General features: G+C 42.5%; 1 protein-coding gene across 3 annotated transcripts in view; it reads left to right on the top strand.

Moving 5' to 3' along the window:
* DCC (DCC netrin 1 receptor) overlaps positions 1-22,088 on the top strand; it is a 735,384-nt gene that overhangs the window by 539,551 nt on the left and 173,745 nt on the right. For all 3 annotated transcript variants that reach the window (XM_075841459.1, XM_075841451.1, XM_075841442.1), the window contains exon 9: positions 3,081-3,235. In XM_075841459.1, coding sequence (XP_075697574.1) covers positions 3,081-3,235 — 155 coding nt within the window. The remainder of the gene's footprint in view (positions 1-3,080; positions 3,236-22,088) is intronic.

Here is a 22,088-nt window from a genome sequence, read left to right as displayed (position 1 = left end):
TACTTATTTCTTCCTCTTTCTTATTTAATCACTTGAGTAGATGTTGTTAAGATGAGCCCATGATAAGACACATTCAATAACTGAGCACATATGTTTTGAAATGTAAGTGGATGGTAAAAAAGAGAATAGAGAAGAAAATCTAAAGTTAAGAAAAAGGTAAATCCATTAATCCTCATATCTTGTCCACCTTGATGACTTCTGGGGTAGAGGGCAACACATTGTTAGGGGCGGACTGGCAATGCCCTGGCAGTGATGCACCTAGAAGAGATAAGGCTCCATTGTAAAGATCAAAATAGGCTTCCATTATGGTGCCAGCTTTGGCCACCAAGGACAGAAGAACCTGTTGCTTGTTTCGGTCTTCATATCCTTTCCAGGACTCTTGGGGCAATTCCCCATCCGTTGCAAAAAATGTAGTCCCTCTGGAGAGGATGCAGATGGGACAAACCAGGGCTGGGCCCTTGCTCTTTAAAGGCTCAATAACCTCTATAGTATATATGCCCTTGATAAAAGTAAGTGAGAGACCATACAGGCACGAGACGTAGCAGGTGCTTTGGCACAAATGGTTTGTGGCACAAATGATGCTTGGCATGGCAGACGACAATAGACGTGGCAAATGGAACAACACGACTCCAACACTAGACTTCAGCTCAGGAACAAACATAGTAACAGGATACAGGAAGCAGGATACGGGAACATTGGGAACATAATACAACATGGGAACTAACATGGGAAGATAACAACAACGCTTATGCAAGGAGAGGAAGGGCAGAGCTCTTTTTATAGTCCAGGGTGAAAAGGGACTGGGTAGGGAACATTTCACATGGGCGCTGACCCTTTAAGACCGGGAATGAGCGCGCACGCACCCTAGAAGAGATGAGGCTCCATTGTAAAGATCAAAATAGGCTTCCATTATGGTGCCAGCTTTGGCCTCCCAGGACAGAAGAACCTGTTGTTTGTTTCTACATTCACATCCTTTCCAGGACTCTTGGGCCAATTCCCCATCCATTGCAAAAAATTCAGTCCCCCTGGAGAGGATGCAGATGGGACAAACCAGGGCTGGGCCTTTGCTCTTTAAAGGCTCAATAGCCTCTATAGTATATATGCCCTTGATAAAAGTAACACTAAAACTTGGACAAGGGATGGTGCTTAGAATTCTCTCTCTCCTATTCCAGACAGAGCAGTGGGGGGAGAGCTCCTGCTGCAGTAATTTGTCTTACAGCAAAATACATCTCCACCATATATTACATAAATTTATCTTGGTGGCATTTAATAACCCATTTCGGTCTGATGTTTTCCTAGAGATAAGAACTGGGGAAGAGTTCATCTGCCATACCCACATTGATCTGCTGATCCGCATGGGTCCTCATTTAGATCATGCACAATTATTACAGACCTAAAAAAATAAAAAATGCCCATTCTATACTTGTATGCATCAAGTAATAGAACTATGAAACTTTAAAGTGAGACAAAGTAAGTAGTGGTAGGGTGGTATAAAAAAAGCTCTGTCACCAGATTAAAAATGATTTCCTACATCATTTTATCGGCGCTGGAATGTAGTTAACAGCAGTGTTTTTTATTTTGAGAAACAATCTTTTTTCAGCAAGTTATGACCTTTATTACATTTATGCAAATTAGTTTCTTAATGCCCAAGTGGGCGTTTTTTAACTTTTAACCAAGTGGGCGTATTACAAAGAAGTGTATGACGCTGACCAATCAGCATCATACACTTCTCTCCATTACACCGAAGCTTGTTTCACTAAACAGCGTGATCTCGTGTGATGGCACTTCCGCCCACAGGTCCTTCATCTCTAGGGAGTTCTATATGCTTACCTGCACTGTGTGATGCTGCCTCCGCTTTTGCTGCTGCTGCTGCAGATCCGACTGTAACTTCTCATAAGCCTGGAGACGATCCATGTTCAGTCTTCAGATGCAGGGATCAAGGACCTGTCGGCGGAAGTGACGTCAAAGCGTGGTCTCGCGAGATCACGCTGTTCAGTGAAACAAACTTGGGTGTAATGGAGAGAAGTGTATGATGCTGATTGGTCAGCGTCATACACTTCTTTGTAATACTCCCACTTGGTTAAAAGTTAAAAAAACGCCCACTTGGGCATTAAGAAACAAATTTGCATAAATGTAATAAAGGTCATAACTTGCTGAAAAAAGATTGTTTCTCAAAATAAAAAACACTGCTGTTAACTACATTCCAGCGCCGATAAAATGATGTAAGAGATAGGGCATTTTTAATCTGGTGACAGAGCCTCTTGTTTAGGGCCCTATTTATTTCCATATTTACTATAGCACAAATACATGCCTAATGGAACTGTCCAAAAAGTCTTGGCAGCCAACTCACAGTCATTGGAGACAACTTTAGTATGCATAAAGGGTTTCTGTCATCGGAAAGGAGGTGGAAGGTTAATAATAGATTGATAGGTCTATTTTAAGGCACTTTTAAACTGGGCAATAATTGGGCAAACAAGCGTTCATAGAATACTCGTTGAAGATAATTGCCTTGTGCAAACAGGGCAGCGATCAGCAGACGAACGAGCAAACGCTTCATTCATCTGCTGATCGTATCGTTTAAAAAAACGAAAATATTATCGTTGTTGGCAGCACATCTCCCTATGTAAACTGGGAGACGCGCTGCCGACATGATAATAATGTATGGGGATGAGTGATCGGAGTAACGACCGCTCGTCCCCATATATAGCACCTTGTGACAGGTGCAAACGAGCGCCGATCAATGAGCTGCCTCGTTAGTCGGCACTCGTTGCACTGGCCAGAATCGGCCGGTGTAATAGGGCCTTTACTTCCTGAGTCAAGATAAGCAGCATACATACTTAAAATAACAACCGTATGGGTATATACAGCTGACACATGGTTATCTCAGGTGGCCTGGTAATTGGTCACTGCCCATGTCACAATAGTCCCAAATGCCCCCTATAAAAAAGTAGATTCATCTTGTCATACCCATCACAAGCCACAGTTATATAATTTCATGGTATCATTAATATTTTCTTGTTTTTCTATTTTTATGTCTTGACTCTTGACCTAATCTCTTGATTATGTTTTTTTTAATTCAGGGAACGAGCATTAAACACGTCTCAGCCTGTGGCTTTGCAGTTAACAGTGGGCAATCTGAAACCAGAGGAGACTTACTCTTTCCGTGTCATAGCTTATAATGAATGGGGACCCGGCGAGAGTTCACAGCAAGTCAAAGTGGCTACACAACCTGAATGTAAGTACATTAATATCAATTGTAATTATTACCGTGGAACATAGTAGACTAGTAAAGTTCAGATTTTCAATAAGGTTTGCATTGCACTCCCCTATCTGGGAGGAACCTATAGCTTTGCTCAACCTTGAGGGTCCTGATCCATGAGTAGAAGGCAACTTTGACTCTTACGCAGGCAGTACAAGAGGAGATGAAGGTAACTTTATATTATAATTCAGATTTGCTTGCCATTCCGGGACTGTGGAAAGTGACAGCCTCTATAGGCATTGGCATTCCTGCCATTAGAGTTGTCACCCCTTGTTATCCATGTAAGGTAACTCACAAAGGGCTAAAAAGAATATTAAATATGATCTCCAACCACAACCTAAAAATTATCCGACGTTAGGGTAGCAGCCAAAGTTTGGTAATTATGTGTCTTTTACTTGATATTGTAATTTTTCTGTTTTTGAAGTGGTGGCCATTTTGAGAAAGTGATAACAGGAAGTGCAGTTATTTTGTCTGGCACTTTTGGACTCGCTTCTCAGAAACTGAAGATAAATGTCAAGATTCTGGGGCATGTGGACCCACTAGGCTGCTCTGCCATAGCAGATTGGTCAAACAACAGTCAATGGAAAGTCCCAGTACAAGAGTACCTGTATGAGAGACCATACAGATATACGAGATGTAGCAGACGCTTTGGCACAAATGATTCGTGGCACAAATGATGCTTGGCGTGGCAGACGACAATAGACGTGGCAGATGGAACAACACGACTCCAACACTAGACCAGCTCAGGAACAAACATAGTTACAGGATACAGGAAGTAGGATACGGGAACTAACATGGGAAGACAACAACAACGCTTAGGCAAGGAGATAAAGGGCAGAGCTCTTTTTATAGTCCAGGGTGAAAAGGGACAGGGTAGGGAACATTTCATATGCGCGCTGGCCCTTTAAGACCGTGAATAAGTGCGCACACACCTTAGTGGAGACAGAGGTGCAGAGCAATCGAGTGTGCTTGCATCTCCAAGGAGGGAGATGCCGGCAAGCTCTCAGTGTCTTGTGGTCATGGCTGCTGGTGAGTATAACGTGCCTGTAACTTTTTGAGAAAATGGTCACAAAGCAAACGCCCAGTTTGGCTGCACTTCCTGTTGTCCCTGTTACAAAATTTCACAATGAAAGAAAAAAATGACAATATCTCGGTAAGTAACATAAACATGATTACCACATTTTGTTCTGATTTACTAATAAATGCAAATTTTGTGCTTTGTTTGGAATTCCTTCTTAAAAAACGTTTTACTAATGAACGACTTATATGCGGTCTTCTCCAGGAGAGTGGTCTGGGCCCCTGGGCAATAATGATCATAGGCCCCTTACCCACTACCATGATGATAATACACTTGGACTGGGTTAAGGCAATGCCTTTGAGCAGTATTTATATCATATATCAGTTGAGCGCCACTGCCCCCTCATTCTTCTAATCGGTGGAAGGGGTTGGACCCCCACCAATCACACGTCAATGGCCTATCCTAGAAATAGGTCATCAATGTAACAGCTATATGCCCTTTTCTGGAAAAAGCCATTCGGACATTTTCCTAAAGCCAAAATAGTCAATCCCATATACTTGTTCCAAAACCCATATAAGATTTCGACATTTTAAAACATAAAGCTTGTGGAAATAAAATCCTTCAAGTATAAATACCTTCTTATCTCTTTAAGAGATTGTTAATTCTAAACTGGTCCTTTTTTTTTTCTTCCGGAAAGACGTTCACAATTTGGATTGAAGCTTTTTTGTCATCGCCAAAGATTAAATCTTCCTAAGCTCACCCTCCCTATAATGTATAATATTACCAAAGACCAATACGTTGTGCCTTCAATCACTGCACATAAAAGACGTGCCTAATCTTTTTATACCCCATACAGAGAGCTGGAGTATTATCCTTTATTTCCAATTTTCCCCTTCTCGAAAATGTGAAAAGACGGTCATAATTAAAAACAGAATTTTTATATTATTTTGCTATGTAAATGTTGAATAGTTTGCTTTTTGGATAAAAGTATTAGACATTACAATAATCTACATTGATGTTCTTCTATTCCCACACACAAGAGATTATTTGTGCGGCTCCATGTGGCATCCGCCATGTCGACACTTTGTAAATGTGTAATAATAGTGATTATTAAGGGAAACAGTATTCAACTCTATAAGTAGATAGAACTAAATAACTAAATAAACCCCCTGTTCTCGTATCAGCCTAATCCTAATGATATTCCTAGAAACACGGATATTGTTTTGTAAACATAGAGCATAGTTATTGTAAGTAATAGACTAAATTTAAGGAAATGTTTAGTTATACTGCAATGAACATAGATAGATAGATGATAGATAATAGATAGATAGATAGATAGATAGATAGACAGAGGCCGACTGTCATAACTCCCTACAGAAAGAGAGAAACAGCTATGACAGCACCGTCAACAAAAGCGGGAAAAAACTATTGAATCTATGTCGAAGCTTAGGACTCCACATACTGAATGGCCGCACCAAGGGAGACTCTTTAGGAAGGTATACACTAAACTCCCATGTAGGCAGCAGTGTAGTAGACTATGCCATCACGGACATGGACCCCGCAAACATTGGCGCACCCATAGTCACTCCACAAACGCACCTGTCAGATCACAACCAATTACTTCTATACATCAAATCCACAACCAAACCATCTGCACAAAAACCACATCAAACCGGCCTCTTCAACCTGCCGCCATCTTATAAATGGTCCAAAACGTCAACTATAAAATATAAAGAGACAATGAACAGACCAGAAGTGCAGGAGATGCTTCACAACCTCTACAACAAGGTGTATGAGACCAGCCCAGGAGGGGTAAATCAGGCCTTAAATGACCTCAATAATATATTTTATACCATGGCAGAGAAGTCTGACCTGAAAAGATGTGACTACAAGAGGCCACAAGAAATACATCCTAACGGTTGGTTTGACCGTGAGTGCAAAGAAGTACGGAAGACCCTAAGAAATGCCTCAAATAAGAAGCACCGAGACCCAAACAACACCGGTCTGAAGGAGGCCTACAGCAACATACAGAGGCAATACAAGACCATCGTCCGAAAGAAAAAACAAAGGCACATCTCCACCAAACTTACCCAACTCCAAGATGCCCTCCATGACAACTCGTTCTGGGAATTATGGAAACACATGGGCAAAAATTGCAAGAAAAACAACCTTCATATTCAAAATGGCAACATCTGGCTCCAATATTTCAAGGACCTCTACAAAGATATCCCGAAAGACGGACAAAGCCAAGAACAAAAACAAGTAATATCAAAATTGAAGGCGATGGAGGAAACACTTAAAGATTCTCAAAACCCCCTGGATACACCAATAGCACTACAAGAAGTAACAGAGAAAACCTCAGACATTATGTAATGGCAGGAAGGAGGTGAAGGGGAAGTGAGCCCTAATCTACCCACCGCCCTGTCCCTGCCTACTTGCAACGACCCGCCCTAGGCGACGAGGTACAACTGGGCGGCGGTCCCTACGCTGGCTAAGTGCACAGGAAGACAAACAGGGAACACGCAAGGGAAGGGGCTAGTTGCCACAGAACGCCACGAGGAAACGGGGCGGCGAACGAACAGTCAGGACCAGGACGAAGTGAGTACACCCGAGCGGGCACGGAGACAGAAGCAAGCCAGGGGCAAAGCAAAGCAGGTCAAGAAACTGCAGCAAGGCAGAAGCACGGCAGAAGCAGGCTGGAGCAAGCAGCAGTGGGGCCAGGAATCCAAAAGAATTACAAGCACTGAGGGAGAGCACAGGGCAGGTAATAAAGGGCAGGGGGCGGAGCTAACTCCGACAGACCAGGCCGCGATAGGCTCTCCCACTCCTGAGCCTGCCACCCTGGTTGGTGGGAGATGGTGTCAGTCGAACAGGTCTGGCCTCAGGTGTGGATTGATTAATCCCAGGAGTATAGCTAGATGAAGTACCTGGCAGATCCCTAACAGTACTCCCCCTTTTATGAGGGGCCACCGGACCCTTACTAAGGGGACCCGGTTTAGTGGGGAAGAGGAGGTGGAACCTCCTGATCAATACCCCAGCGTGAACATCACGGGCAGGTACCCAAGTCCTCTCCTAAATAAGGAAACAAATTGTACCCCTCTGTCAGAAACGATATTGACTGGGGCCCCATGGAGACGCAGGATGTGTTTCACAAACAAAGAAGCTAACGTCTTGGCGTTAGGTAGCTTCTTAAGGGGCACAAAGTGGCACATCTTGCTGAAGCGGTCGACTACCACCCACACCACCGACTTGCCCTGAGATGGAGGCAAATCGGTGATAAAATCCATGGAGATATGGGTCCAAGGTCTCTGGGGAATGGGCAAGGAACGTAGTAGGCCCGCAGGTCGGGACCTAGGGGTTTTGGACCTAGCGCAAACCTCACAAGCGGCGACGTAAGCCCTAACATCTTTAGGCAACCCAGGCCACCAATAGTTTCTGGTAATAAGGTGTTTGGTGCCCAAGATGCCAGGATGACCAGATAGAGCGGAGTCATGGTTTTCCCTGAGTACCCTCAGCCGGTATTGCAGGGGAACAAACAGTTTGTCCCCAGGGACGTTCCCGGGAGCTGCACCCTGATCAGCCGCGATATCAGAAGCTAAATCAGAATCCGTGGCAGAGACGATTATACCAGGGGGTAAAATACAAGCAGGATCCTTCTCGGAAGGAGGATTGGCCATGAAACTACGTGACAGAGCGTCAGCCTTAATATTCTTGGACCCAGCCCTATAGGTAACCAAGAAATTAAATCTGGTAAAGAATAGTGCCCACCGAGCTTGTCTAGGATTAAGCCTCCGGGCCGATTCTAGGAAAACCAGATTCTTGTGATCCGTAAGGACCGTTACCTGGTGTCTGGCCCCCTCCAGGAAGTGCCGCCACTCCTCAAAAGCCCATTTAATGGCTAGAAGTTCGCGGTTGCCAATATCATAGTTACTCTCCGTGGGCGAAAACTTCCTAGAGAAGTAAGCACAGGGGCGGAGATGGGTGAGGGAGCTGGTACCCTGGGACAAGACGGCCCCCACTCCCACCTCGGAAGCGTCAACCTCCACAATAAATGGCTCCTCTTGGTTGGGCTGAATCAGCACGGGGGCCGAGATAAAGCACTTCTTGAGAGTCTCAAAGGCCTGGACGGCCTCAGGGGGCCAATGGAGGACATCGGCACCCTTGCGGGTAAGGTCCGTAAGAGGCTTAGCGACGACCGAGAAGTTGGCAATAAATCTCCTGTAATAGTTGGCGAACCCTAAAAAACACTGTAACGCCTTAAGGGAGGCAGGTTGGACCCATTCCGCCACAGCTTGAACCTTGGCAGGGTCCATGCGGAATTCATGAGGAGTGAGGATTTGCCCTAAAAATGGTATCTCCTGTACCCCAAAGACACATTTTTCAGTCTTAGCAAACAGATTATTCTCCCGAAGGACCTGGAGCACCTTCCTGACATGCTCCACGTGGGAGGACCAGTCCTTGGAAAACACCAGTATGTCATCAAGGTACACAACAAGAAAATTACCCAGGTACTCTCTCAGGATTTCATTAATAAAATTCTGGAAGACAGCAGGGGCATTACACAACCCAAAGGGCATGACCAGGTATTCGAAATGACCCTCGGGTGTGTTGAACGCAGTTTTCCACTCATTCCCCTCTTTGATGCGGATAAGGTTATATGCCCCCCGTAGATCGAACTTAGAAAACCATTGGGCTCCCTGAACCTGATTAAAAAGATCCGGAATCAAAAGAAGTGGGTACTGGTTCCTTACGGTGACCTTATTCAGGTTACGATAATCAATGCACGGCCTAAGACCACCATCCTTCTTCCCCACGAAGAAGAAGCCAGCACCTACAGGAGAAGTCGAGGGGCGAATGAAACCCTTGGCCAGGCATTCTTGGATATACACCCTCATCGCTTCACGTTCAGGACATGAAAGATTAAATATCATACCCTTAGGAAGCTTGGCACCAGGCACCAAATCGATAGCGCAATCGTAATCTCTATGGGGGGGCAACACCTCGGAGGCCTCCTTAGAAAACACATCGGCGAAGTCTTGAACAAACTCAGGAAGCGTGTTTACCTCCTCCCGGGGAGAAATAGAGTTAACAGAAAGACATGACATAAGACATTCATTACCCCATTTGGTGAGATCCCCAGTATTCCAATCAAATGTGGGATTATGCAACTGCAACCAGGGAAGGCCTAAAACCAGATCAGACGATAATCCCTGCATCACCAGTACAGAGCACTGCTCCAAATGCATGGAGCCAACCAGGAGTTCAAAAACAGGAGTATGCTGAGTAAAATAACCATTAGCAAGGGGGGTTGAGTCGATTCCTACTACAGGGATAGGATAAGGTAAATCAATACAAGGCATCTTTAGAGACATAGCAAATTCCACAGACATGATATTAGCAGATGAGCCAGAATCCACGAAAGCACTGCCCGTGGCAGACCGGCCAGCAAACGAGACCTGAAAGGGAAGCAAAATTTTATTGCGTTTCACATTAACGGGAAATACCTGTGCGCCCAAGTGACCTCCCCGATGATCACTTAGGCGCGGAAGTTTTCCGGCTTCTTATTCTTGCGCCTGGGACAGGTGTTCAGTAGATGCTTGTCGTCCCCACAGTAGAAGCAGAGCCCATTCATTCTGCGAAACTCCCTACGTTGTCGAGGGGACATGGAGGCCCCGAGTTGCATAGGTACCTCCGAGTCCTCCGTGGAGGGGCGAGGAGACGGGACCTCGGGGGGGATCGCAGAAAAGTCAGAGGGGAGCACACTGAAGCGTTCTAGCTGACGTTCCCTGAGACGTCGGTCAAGTCGTACTGCTAGGGCCATAAGCTGGTCAAGGGAGTCAGGCGAGGGGTAGCTAACCAGCAGATCCTTCAGGGCGTCAGATAATCCTAACCTAAACTGGCACCTTAGGGCCGGATCGTTCCACTGAGAAGCTACGCACCACTTCCTAAAATCAGAACAGTATTCCTCAACCGGTCTCCTACCCTGACGTAAGGTCACCAGCTGACTCTCGGCTAAGGCAGTCCTGTCAGTCTCGTCGTAAATGAGTCCGAGGGCAGAGAAAAAACGATCAACAGAGGAAAGTTCAGGGGCGTCAGGAGCCAAGGAGAAGGCCCACTCTTGGGGCCCTTCCTGGAGTCGGGATATGATGATACCCACCCGCTGGTTCTCGGAACCTGAGGAGTGGGGCTTTAGGCGGAAATACAGTCTGCAACTCTCCCGGAAGGAGAGAAACGTCTTGCGGTCCCCTGAAAACCGGTCAGGTAGCTTGAGGTCGGGTTCTAGAGGTGAGGTGAGGGGTACTACTAAAGCAGCGTCACCCTTATTGACCCTTTGGGCCAGGGCCTGGACCTGTAGGGAGAGTCCCTGCATCTGCTGGGTCAGGGTCTCAAGGGGGTCCATGATAGCGTCAGCGTAGGAGAAATGGTAGACTAGGTAAGGGCTTGTAATTATGTAATGGCAGGAAGGAGGTGAAGGGGAAGTGAGCCCTAATCTACCCACCGCCCTGTCCCTGCCTACTTGCAACGACCCGCCCTAGGCGACGAGGTACAACTGGGCGGCGGTCCCTACGCTGGCTAAGTGCACAGGAAGACAAACAGGGAACACGCAAGGGAAGGGGCAGTAGCCACGGAACGCCACGAGGAAACGGGGCGGCGAACGAACAGTCAGGACCAGGACGAAGTGAGTACACCCGAGCGGGCACGGAGACAGAAGCAAGCCAGGGGCAAAGCAAAGCAGGTCAAGAAACTGCAGCAAGGCAGAAGCACGGCAGAAGCAGGCTGGAGCAAGCAGCAGTGGGGCCAGGAATCCAAAAGAATTACAAGCACTGAGGGAGAGCACAGGGCAGGTAATAAAGGGCAGGGGGCGGAGCTAACTCCGACAGACCAGGCCGCGATAGGCTCTCCCACTCCTGAGCCTGCCACCCTGGTTGGTGGGAGATGGTGTCAGTCGAACAGGTCTGGCCTCAGGTGTGGATTGATTAATCCCAGGAGTATAGCTAGATGAAGTACCTGTCAGATCCCTAACACATAAGGTGTAAAAAATCCAGCGGCCTAGACGGAATTTCACCAGAAATGATAAAACACAGCCCGCCAGAAATACAGGCCGCAATAGTAAAACTATTTAATATGGTGCTGAGTGCCGGCTACTTCCCGCAAATCTGGAACCAAGGCCTTATAACACCGATCCACAAGAGTGGGGACAGGTACGACCCGGCCAACTACCGAGGGATATGTGTCAATAGCAACCTGGAGAAACTGTTCAACAGCATCCTGAATAAGAGAATCCTCAGCTTCCTCACCCAGCACAATGTCCTCCACCAAAGCCAAGCTGGGTTCATGCCAAACCACCGCACCACTGACCACATCTACACCCTGCGCAGCCTCATCAAGAGCCACGTCCACAATACAAAGCATGGGAAGATTTACGCCTGTTTTGTGGACTTTAAGAAGGCCTTTGACTCAGTGTGGCACCCGGGCCTATTCCTGAAACTGCTGGAGAGCGGAATAGGAGGTAAAACCTATGACGTCATCAGAAGCTCCTACACAGAGAGCAGATGCAGCGTGAAGGTGAACGGGAGAAGAACGGCTGATTTCCAGCAGAGCCGAGGAGTCAGACAGGGCTGCAGCCTCAGTCCAACGCTCTTCAACATCTACATCAATGAACTGGCCACAGCTCTGGAATCCTCCTCAGCACCAGGTCTCGCCCTCCATGACACCCAGGTGAAATTCCTGTTGTATGCAGATGACCTTCTGTTACTATCACCAACCTTGAAAGGTCTCCAAGACAACCTGCAAATCCTAGAAAAATTCAGCTCCACGTGGGCACTACCCATCAATGCAAAGAAAACCAACATCATGGTGTTCCAGAAGAAAAACTCAAAATCCCCCAGGCACCCGACCTTCACACTAAATAACGCCTCAATCACAGCGACCGACAGGTACACCTACCTGGGCCTAGAAATCAACCAATCAGGAAGCTTTAAACAAGCCATAGAGATACTGAAAGACAAGGCGTGCAAAACCTTCTATGCCATCAGAAGAAAACTCTATCACCTCAAACCACCAGTGACGGTCTGGCTGAAAATCTTTGACTCCATCATCTCCCCAATCCTCCTGTATGCCAGTGAAGTCTGGGGTCCGGACACATACCCAGACTGGTCAAGGTGGGATTCCAGCCCAACAGAAATCTTCCACCTAGAATTCTGCAAACACCTTCTCCAAGTCCATCGGAGCACCACAAATAGTGCCTGTCGGGCAGAACTAGGCAGATTCCCACTACACCTCACAATCCAGAAGAGGGCGCTATCATTCTGGGCCCATCTACACAGCAGCAGGCAAAGTTCCTATCACCATAAAGCCCTGCTACACCAAGGGGTCCCAGGTAAACCAGGCCCCCCAGAACATCTCACCCTGACCCGGCCTGAAGAAAATGTCACTCAGCGCGGCCTCACAAAAGCTGAAATCAAGAAGACAATAAACGAGAACCAAGAGGAGTATATCAGTGACTGGAGGAACGCCATAAAGACATCCCAGAAACTGACAATATACCGGAGTCTACAGCGGGAATATAAACTGGCGCCATATCTGGAGAAACTGCCAAACCCCAGAGACAGACAGATCCTGAGCCGCTACAGACTGAGCGCCCACAACCTGCTCATCGAATCCGGGCGCCACAGACAGACCTACAAGCCCAGGGAGAGCCGACTGTGCCAACAGTGCGACCAGGAGGCCGTGGAGGATGAGGCCCACTTCCTGCTACACTGCTCCAAATACTCAGCAGTGAGGGACACTCACTTCAGGAGACTCTCTGATCTCTTACCGGACTTCAGCTCCATGGAAGAGGAAGAGAAACTCTACATCCTGCTGGGTGAAGAGGAAAACTACAGTGGGCACAGTGGCACAATATGTCACTGCATGCCATAAACTGAGAGAGACATGATATGCCATGGACTTGTATAACCCCGACCCTAGATGTGTCCCTATCCCCAAGCCCTCAGTCCCTATCCCTCATTCCCTTACTTCTTACTTGCTTTGGCAATGCTAATATGTATTTGGTCCTGCCAATAAAGCTTCTTTGAATTGAATTGAATTGATAGATAGATAGATAGATAGATAGATAGATATATATGAGATGATAGATAGATAGATAGATAGATAGATAGATATGAGATAGATAGATAGATAGATAGATAGACTTTTAGCACCACCAAGCTTTGAGCCACGTGTGATAGGAGATACTTTTACCCTGCTCCCGTTTAGATAGATAGATTAGACCCGTATACACAAATGTCCGCTTACAGCCCCAAATTTGATGAATTTGCCCATTGTTTAAAAGTTCCAGGCCACTTCTTAGACTATGAGTGCTGAGCACATCCTCCTCATTGTGTTTCTTTCCCTCCTTCCCAATGTGCGTCTCTTTGTTTTGCTGCCATTGTGTAATCTCCACTCTCCCCATATTAATCACCAGCCTCTCTTTGTGTTTTGTGGTGGTGACAATAGGCTGATCAATGTTGTGATCAATAACATTACCTAAAGCTGTTAAGTCCATCATTACTAGTAATACCAGCCAGTGTGATGAATATGCAGCAATGCATTGTGGGTCTTTTCAACTCCAGTGATGAAGAAGAAAGGGATTGCTAATGTGGCTGGATAATCATTCAGCGAGAGGGGCCGCTGCTTTGTGTAATAGGATTTGGAGGCTGCTCCTGTTTTCTCCTGCCACCTGGAATCCCAGTGGTTTCCAGCTGTTTCCTTCTCATACATTTCCATTCAGAGACGTTTTACAGGGGGATGGCGGAGGTTCAAGAAAATTTTGAATCAGGTGTTTAGATCATACCGCACCAACCAGCTTTATATTAGCAGTTCTGCCATATTGCAATTTGGAAATAATATCATTAAAGTGGAAGTGGAAGAGTTAATGGAGAGGTTTGGACATTTTTTTTTTAATTGGATGGGTTTTAAAAATAAATAAATAAAAAAACCCCCAAAAGGAACATTTGGAATATGCATAGCACAAAATTTCCAAGCTGATATATAATATTAATATATTATAAGATAGTATTTATGATTATCATGGAATATCCCTGGGGCCATGTAAAAGATCTAAGAATTATGACTTAAAGGGTATTTTGGCCAAAAACATTTATCACGTATCCACTGGGTAGGGGATAAATGTTAAATTGTGGGGGTCCTACACTGAGGGACCTCCAACAGGGGACCTCAACTGATCGCTAGAACAGGGGACCCCTATGAACGCAATGAGGAAGAGTTTGAATGGAGAAGGGGTCAAGGGTACGGCTGTCATTTTATTCAAACCCTTTGGGAGTGACGGAAACAGTCGAGGTGAAAAATGTTTTTGTCCGGTATACCTCTTCAACTAAAAGTCCAAATTCTGACTTTTTAAGCATTTAATTCTCAGAATTCTGCAATTTTTTATTTCTTTTTTACATGGCCCCAAGACTCTTTTGTGCCTTTTACCGGGTAACCTAGTAGAACATACTCCCTGGTGTGAAGTAGTTCACGCTTTACCTAATTGCCTAATTTTTTTGTACCTAAAATAAAGACAAAAAAATCCCAAATCCCAGCTTCGTTTTTCTAACCTGCCCAATAACAAAAATGGCAGCTAGATCCTATTTCTTGCCATGGGCAGTAAACCTACTTCTTAACACACATTTGTGTAAAAACAAGATCCTCTTTGTCCATTCATTGATGACTCAATAATCTAGTCCGTTTCTAGTCCCAAATGACCCATTAACGTTGAAAAAAAAACAAAAAAAAAAACACCACTCCTTCAAATTCAACATATTATCCTACAGTAGTGATCTAGTGGAAGGCAAATCAGACCCTATTAGGCTATTTCCAAACTCCAGTATGGCCATCTGAATAAATCTGGATGGATGACCTTCTGCTATGTCCCTGATAACCTAATAGTACATACCATGTCCAGTCAATGGTGCCCAAATGACATAGAGTCTAGACTATGACTATCCCTAGTGTCTCAGTGGTATATTTCATGTCAAACCCAACCCAATGCCATTTACTTCCTGGATGACCTGATGACCACCAGTATAGACTATGCCCAGTTCCCGGTACTCCAGTGATTCAGCAGCAGTTTTTTTCAGCCTTCCACACGCAAGACAATTTTTTTAATGGACAATTTATCCTTGAACAATTGTCTGAACTACAAGAGTAAGGACAAATCAATGTTCTCTTTATCCTACAAATCTGTAATAACCATCAGCTGGTTTACAAGTACCAACCATCCCCTTGTAATCCATAATGCAAAATTTCATGCATTATTTGGCACATAATACAATCCTTATGTAATCCCTGCATTTTAAAGGGGCCATGGAATTAAATGATGCAACATTAGTTCATTTATAGACAATATCTAATAAAAAGAAGCAAATAAATTTACTCAGAGGCGTTACTTGAAGCTCCTGGGCTCCAATACAAAATCTGTATCAAGGCCCCCACCTACCATATGTCTTAGGGCCTTGGTTCAACTATTAACTTTGTGCCGCTTACAGCCAATACCCTGAAGATATCTCTATACAAAATGACAGAATTGGTGATCAGACTGTGTTCTACCTTTGTCTCCGACCCATAATGTCTCTTCGTCTTTATGTGCATGTTTCTTTAAAAGTATCGATTAGTGAATGTGGATTGTTTATGAAAGATAATTAGAATAAATGACCATCGGCAGGTCAATAATAAGCATCATGTGCGGTTATACTTCATTACATAACTGGAGAATAACAATGGGCTAATTTATGTCTAACTTTATTAAATCTCTATTTTTCTCTGTCACACTCAATAAAATCTCCGAGTAATAAATGAGCTGGCATACACTGTGGATCGAGTTCACATTAAGCTGAGATAGACAGAGCACAAGTTAAGGATGTCTGATGTCCTTTAGCTATTATGTACCTTATTACTGGAGCATAAATAAAATAGGCCATGACTTACGGCACCTTAAATGGGTGGTCAAGGATTAGAAAACAGGATCTGCTTTATATTTTTCCCAGAAACAGCGCCACTATTCTCCATGGGCTGCGTTTGGTATTGCAGCTCAGCCCCAATTTACTTGAATACTGCAATACTAGACATAACCCATGGACAAGAGTGGTTCTGTTTCTGGAAAAAAAGCAGATCCTGTTTTCTAATACTGTAGAAATCCTTTAAGGGTCAGTTCACACAGCGTTTTTTTGTCAGACAGAAAAAATCTGCCTCAAAATTCCTTCAGGAATTTTGAGGCTGATTTTGAAATGCCAGTGTTTTTTTAGGGTTTTTTTTCTGCATTTTTTTGCTGCGTTTTTTGTGATGGTTTTTTTTAGCCGTACGAATCTAATGCAAAAACTGCGGTCACAAATCATGGCAAAGAACTATCCATATGAGCACCATAGGTTTTTTTCTGCCTCCAATTGATTTCAACGGAAGTTCAGAGACGAAAATCGCTCAAAGAAATAACATGCCGTTTTTTGTCTCGTGAAGCCGGGGCTTTTCATGGCTCTGATTCCGATGCAGTTTCCATGTCAAAATCAGCGGCTAAAAACGCCATGTGAACTGACCCTAATACCTTTTATGATGCTTCATTTTATGTGTCATACAAAATATCCCCCCACAATTCTAGTATGAAATGATATGCATGAGGCTTTGGTTGGGTCAAAGAAGGCATTATATAGACACAGCACAGCACAGCACACATCGCCACTCTTGTCCATGGACTGTGTATGGTATTGCAGAAAATAGAAAGGGAGAGAACCTCCAGCTCACCGGTGTGCGTCTCCTGGCAGCGTCAATCGGATCCCCGCGACGGCCCGCGGTGTAAGACAGCAATTGTAGAGAAGAATGGATCCAGCGCTGGTAATGATTTAAAAGGGAAAACGAAGTCCCATGTTTATTGGAAAAAGAGTAAAATCTGTTTATATATTCTCACACTTTTAATGTTTCGATTTGTCAACATGTTATGTTTGCTTCTCATGTATGCACAAGTACCAACAAGGCCGTGTGTCTCAGTCTTTCCTGTATGCGCTTATTCATGACAAACGGGTTCATCTTCCACTACCATCAGTGCTGCAGTTATTTTTACATTCTTTATTTTTTATACTAAACTGCACCAACAATATATATATGATATATATGTAATATATATATGATGGCAATGGTTTGTTTTACATCTATTTACACCATACTCATTAGCCACTCCTTAATTAAAGGTATCTACCAATTACTAACATTTGCATATTGGCTTCACCGGCTGATCGATTAGCATATAGGGAAATCTCAGACACACGGTTATCAACTCATTTGCCATGACTAAGAACGCAGACTGCGTTCGAAACGCGTAGGCTCAGGTTCAAGTCCTGACTACTTACACCTTGGGACTGCGTCTCCCTCCTATTTTACTCTTTTTCCAATAAACATGGGACTTCGTTTTCCCTTTTAAATCATTACCAGCGCTGGATCCATTCTTCTCTACAATTGCTATGGTATTGCAGCTCATCCCCATTGACTTTGATGAGGTGCAATACCACACACAACCCATTGACATCAGTGGCGCTGTTTCCAAAAGAATGCAGCCATGTTTTGCAACCACTGTAAGTGAATTATGTCGATCTTTAGCAATGTTCCTCATTGAATTATATTGATTAAAATCCACATACCCCTCCATCAATTTCAACCTATTATCCTACAGTAGTGATCTATTATAAGGTAAATTAACCCCCCTATTAGGCATTTTCCAATCCCTCAGTATCTCAGTCTAGAAGGAGTCTTAGAAGACAACTCAAGCATTAGCTAACCAGAGACACTATATGTGGACAGACCTGTTTCGGCCTTTTGGGCCTCATCAGCACAGAGTAGGGATCTTATATCAGTTCAGTAGACTGCGCTATTCATTTAGTCAAAACGAAGGAACCCTTGCACAACGGAGACAAACGGAAACCATTTGCACCGGATCCGTCACCCTTGAAATCAATGGTGATGCAAACGGAAACATATAGCCTTAATGGTAATTAACCAATGCTGCTGTAAAATGCTTTGCTTTACTTCGTGTTGCGGTGACATAATCGAATGGGATTCATCAGTTAACTTGAAGACAAAAGATCTCATTTTCTTGAGCTTCATAAGACACCAGATTCATTCTTAATTGAACTCATTCTCAAACTTCTGCTCAATAATTTAATGTGCAAATCTATTTGTCTTTCCCTATTTATCTCCAGAGTAGACGGAATCTGCCAAGAAGTTAATGAACTCCTTATCTTTTAAAGTCTAAAAATGAAAGAAACCTAATACAAACTGTGACTCAATCATTGGAGAAGTATCGTACTGATCCACTAGGCAGATAGGGTACAGTAAATTGCTCTTTATCAGACGCATTAAAAATAATCTCCTGCCATAAGATTAGAGATTTTAATGGCTTGACGGCAAAAAATATAACACTGTGAAATAAGATGTATACTTAGAATGCATTATTTCTTTGATAAGTGCATACTTTAAGTAAGAAGTAATATAATATAATGTAATGAGATGTATTATAATATAATGAGATGTAATATAATGTAGAGTAATATAATTATACAAAATAATACATTATATCATATGCAGTAATATATAATATACTCTACAGTAATACAACTAGATATAATTATACAATATAATACAACATATTTTAAATATAATATAAAATTTGACATGATATTTTATAAAATACAATATAATATAATATATAATAATATAAGTGTTTAAAATTATACAATATAATACAGCATATTTATAATATAATATACAGTAATATGATGTAAAATACAAAATATAATAAAACAATACAGCATAATATAATGTATTGATACAAGATAATACAACATTAAATAATATAAAATGTAATATAATATGATAATAGATGAATTAATATAATAGAATATAAATTCATTTCACTTAATGTATTGTAATATAATAAAACAAGAGTGTCCTCAGTGTGGACCTCTTGACTCCCCAAACCAATGGCCTAGTAGTGTCCAGGATTCAGTAAGACAATCCAGGATTTCTAAGCACTGATCGCTGATAGATTGCTTCTGTCTGATAAAATTCTCCAGTGCTGTTTACTTAAGTAAATGGGGCTGTGCTAAACGGGAAGGGGACACAGCACTAAACCAGCAGAGCAGCCCTTTATTCTCCGGATCGGTGGGGGTCCCAAAGGTTGAACTCCCACCGATCAGAAAGTGATGGCATATCCTAGCGATATGACATCACTTTATGGGATGGGAATTTCTCTATTAAATATAAAGCTTACAAAGTAAAAAAAAAAAAAAGGTAATAATATAATCGAAACTTATGTATGTCACTGGCTCTGAGGACTCTCTGCACTGGAGAAAAAACTAGTGACCACAGGGGCAGTGATTGAGCAAAGCTACAGTCAGCATCTCACTAGCCTGAAATAGCCGATAACAGTGAACAATAGATTGAATTCAACTGCACAGACAATGTAGATAAAATAGTATTTTGGCTTATTGCCCCTTTAAGAAATCAAGGATCATTAAACTCAACCAAAAAGATTCATCATGCTGAACCTCATGGTCACCTGCTTGTAGATTCCTCGGCACACTTCACTGCCTGTGTCTTATTAAAAGAACCAAGCTGACACCTTGGCAGAGCAAGATATATTTTTGCAGTATGACAATGCATGTGGAGACCTTAAACAACAAGCGAGATTCATATTGCAATGGGAAGAGGAGCTGAGACGATTGAATTTTGATGTACAGTGCAGATGTAGCAGAGATAAATTTGTTATTGAGCTCTTTAGTACTGCATCAATTGTGTTCTGGAGCAAGATAATGCACCAAAAATATCACATTGCTATTTTGCCCAAATAAAAAAAAAACTCAGCTCTACTACATCTGTAGAGAAGGATCAAAATATATGAGGAAAAAACCAGTTATGTAATTCTGTGCACATTGAACCTCGTACCTCTTGCCACTGCAGCTTTAGCTCATACTAAAAAAAAAAACAAATGTGCAATTGACTGTAAAGCTATTGCTTTTACTTTTAGAGGTTGTGGAAATTGTGTTTGCATTTAAAACAGAGGGATGCTTTCTGCTGAAATCAATAGGACAGACTTGTAAAGAGCGTGTTGAAAAGGTTATCGGCTCAGGAAAGAAAAATAACAAAATACATGAGTGAGCGGGTATTTGATTTATTAGAATTTAACTGCTTCGGTTTTGGGGGTCGGTGAAGTTTTGACTGTAATGGTATAAAATGTGGTTAAATATCATCTAGATTATCATTTAATAAATACATACAGAGATAATAGGGATTGAGATCTGTAGTGATCACTTACAAAAAAAAAAACTATAGAAGGGGTTATATCCATATTGGTGCAAATATATTGTAAAAATGTAACGTTTAGAAACTTACTCACCAAACATGTACCCCAATACAGAAGTAGAAGCAGAGTATCAGCAAAATTAGACTTTTGAGCTGGGGCCTGGTGTGTTCTTAATTGCATATTATATTTATAATAAAACTTCTCTGCATTAGACAAAAACATAATTAAAAAATACTTCCCTAATGTACAAGAATATAACTACTATCATACTGCTCCCTATGTCCAAGAATATAACTACTATAATACTGCCCCCTATGTACAAGAATATAACTACTATAATACTGCCCCCTATGTCCAAGTATATAATTACTATAATACTGCCCCTATATACAAGAATATAACTACTATACTGCTCCTATGTACAAGAATGTAACTACTATAATACTGCCTCCTATGTGCAAGAATATAACTACTATAATACAGCCCCAATGTACAAGAATATAACTACTATAAAACTACCCCATATGTACAAGAATATATGTACTATAATACTGCCGCCTATGTACAAAAATATAACTACTATAATACTGCCTCTATGTACAAGAATATAACTACTATAATACTGCCTCCTATGTACAAGAATATAACTACTATAATACTGCCCCTATGTACAAGAATATAACTACTATAATACAGCCCCCTACGTACATGAATATAGTACTGCTCCTATGTACAAAAATATAACTACTATAATACTAACCCCTATGTACAAGAATATAACTACTATACTAATACTAATACTGCCCTTATGTACAAGAATATAACTACTATAATACTGCCTCCTATGTACAAGAATATAACTACTATAATACTAACCCCTATGTACAAGAATATAACTACTATAATACTGCCTCCTATGTACAAGAATATAACTACTACAATATTGCCTCCTATGTACAAGAATATAAGTTCTATAATACTTCCTCCTATGTACAAAACTATAACTACTATAATACTGCTCCTATGTAGAAGAATATAACTACTATAATACTGCTCCTATGTTGAAGAATATAACTACTATAATACTGCCCCCTATGTATAAGAATATAACTACTATAATACTGCTCCTATGTAGAAGAATATAACTACTATAATACTGCCTCCTATGTAGAAGAATATAACTACTATAATACTGCTCCTATGTAGAAGAATATAACTACTATAATACTGCCCCCTATGTACAAGAATATAACTGCTATAATACTGCTCCTATATACAAGAATATAACTACTGTAATGCTGCGTCCTATGTACAAGAATATAATTTATTGTTATGTTTATAGTCACTTTTCCCCCGATACAGTTTTTTTTCCAATATTTTTACTTGCTTTGAAATGCAAGAAACACTTTTCCACAAATGTGTAAAAGCAGAGCTATAGATCAATGCTCAGTAGTCGTTTGGACAGTGTGTGAGTTTGGTAAATTAAT

This window comes from Rhinoderma darwinii, chromosome 1 (genome assembly GCF_050947455.1).
Source record: "Rhinoderma darwinii isolate aRhiDar2 chromosome 1, aRhiDar2.hap1, whole genome shotgun sequence".
In the NCBI taxonomy this organism is placed as follows: domain Eukaryota; kingdom Metazoa; phylum Chordata; class Amphibia; order Anura; family Rhinodermatidae; genus Rhinoderma; species Rhinoderma darwinii.
Note: the sequence above shows the minus strand (reverse complement) of the source record. Positions and strands in the feature narration are given on the sequence as shown.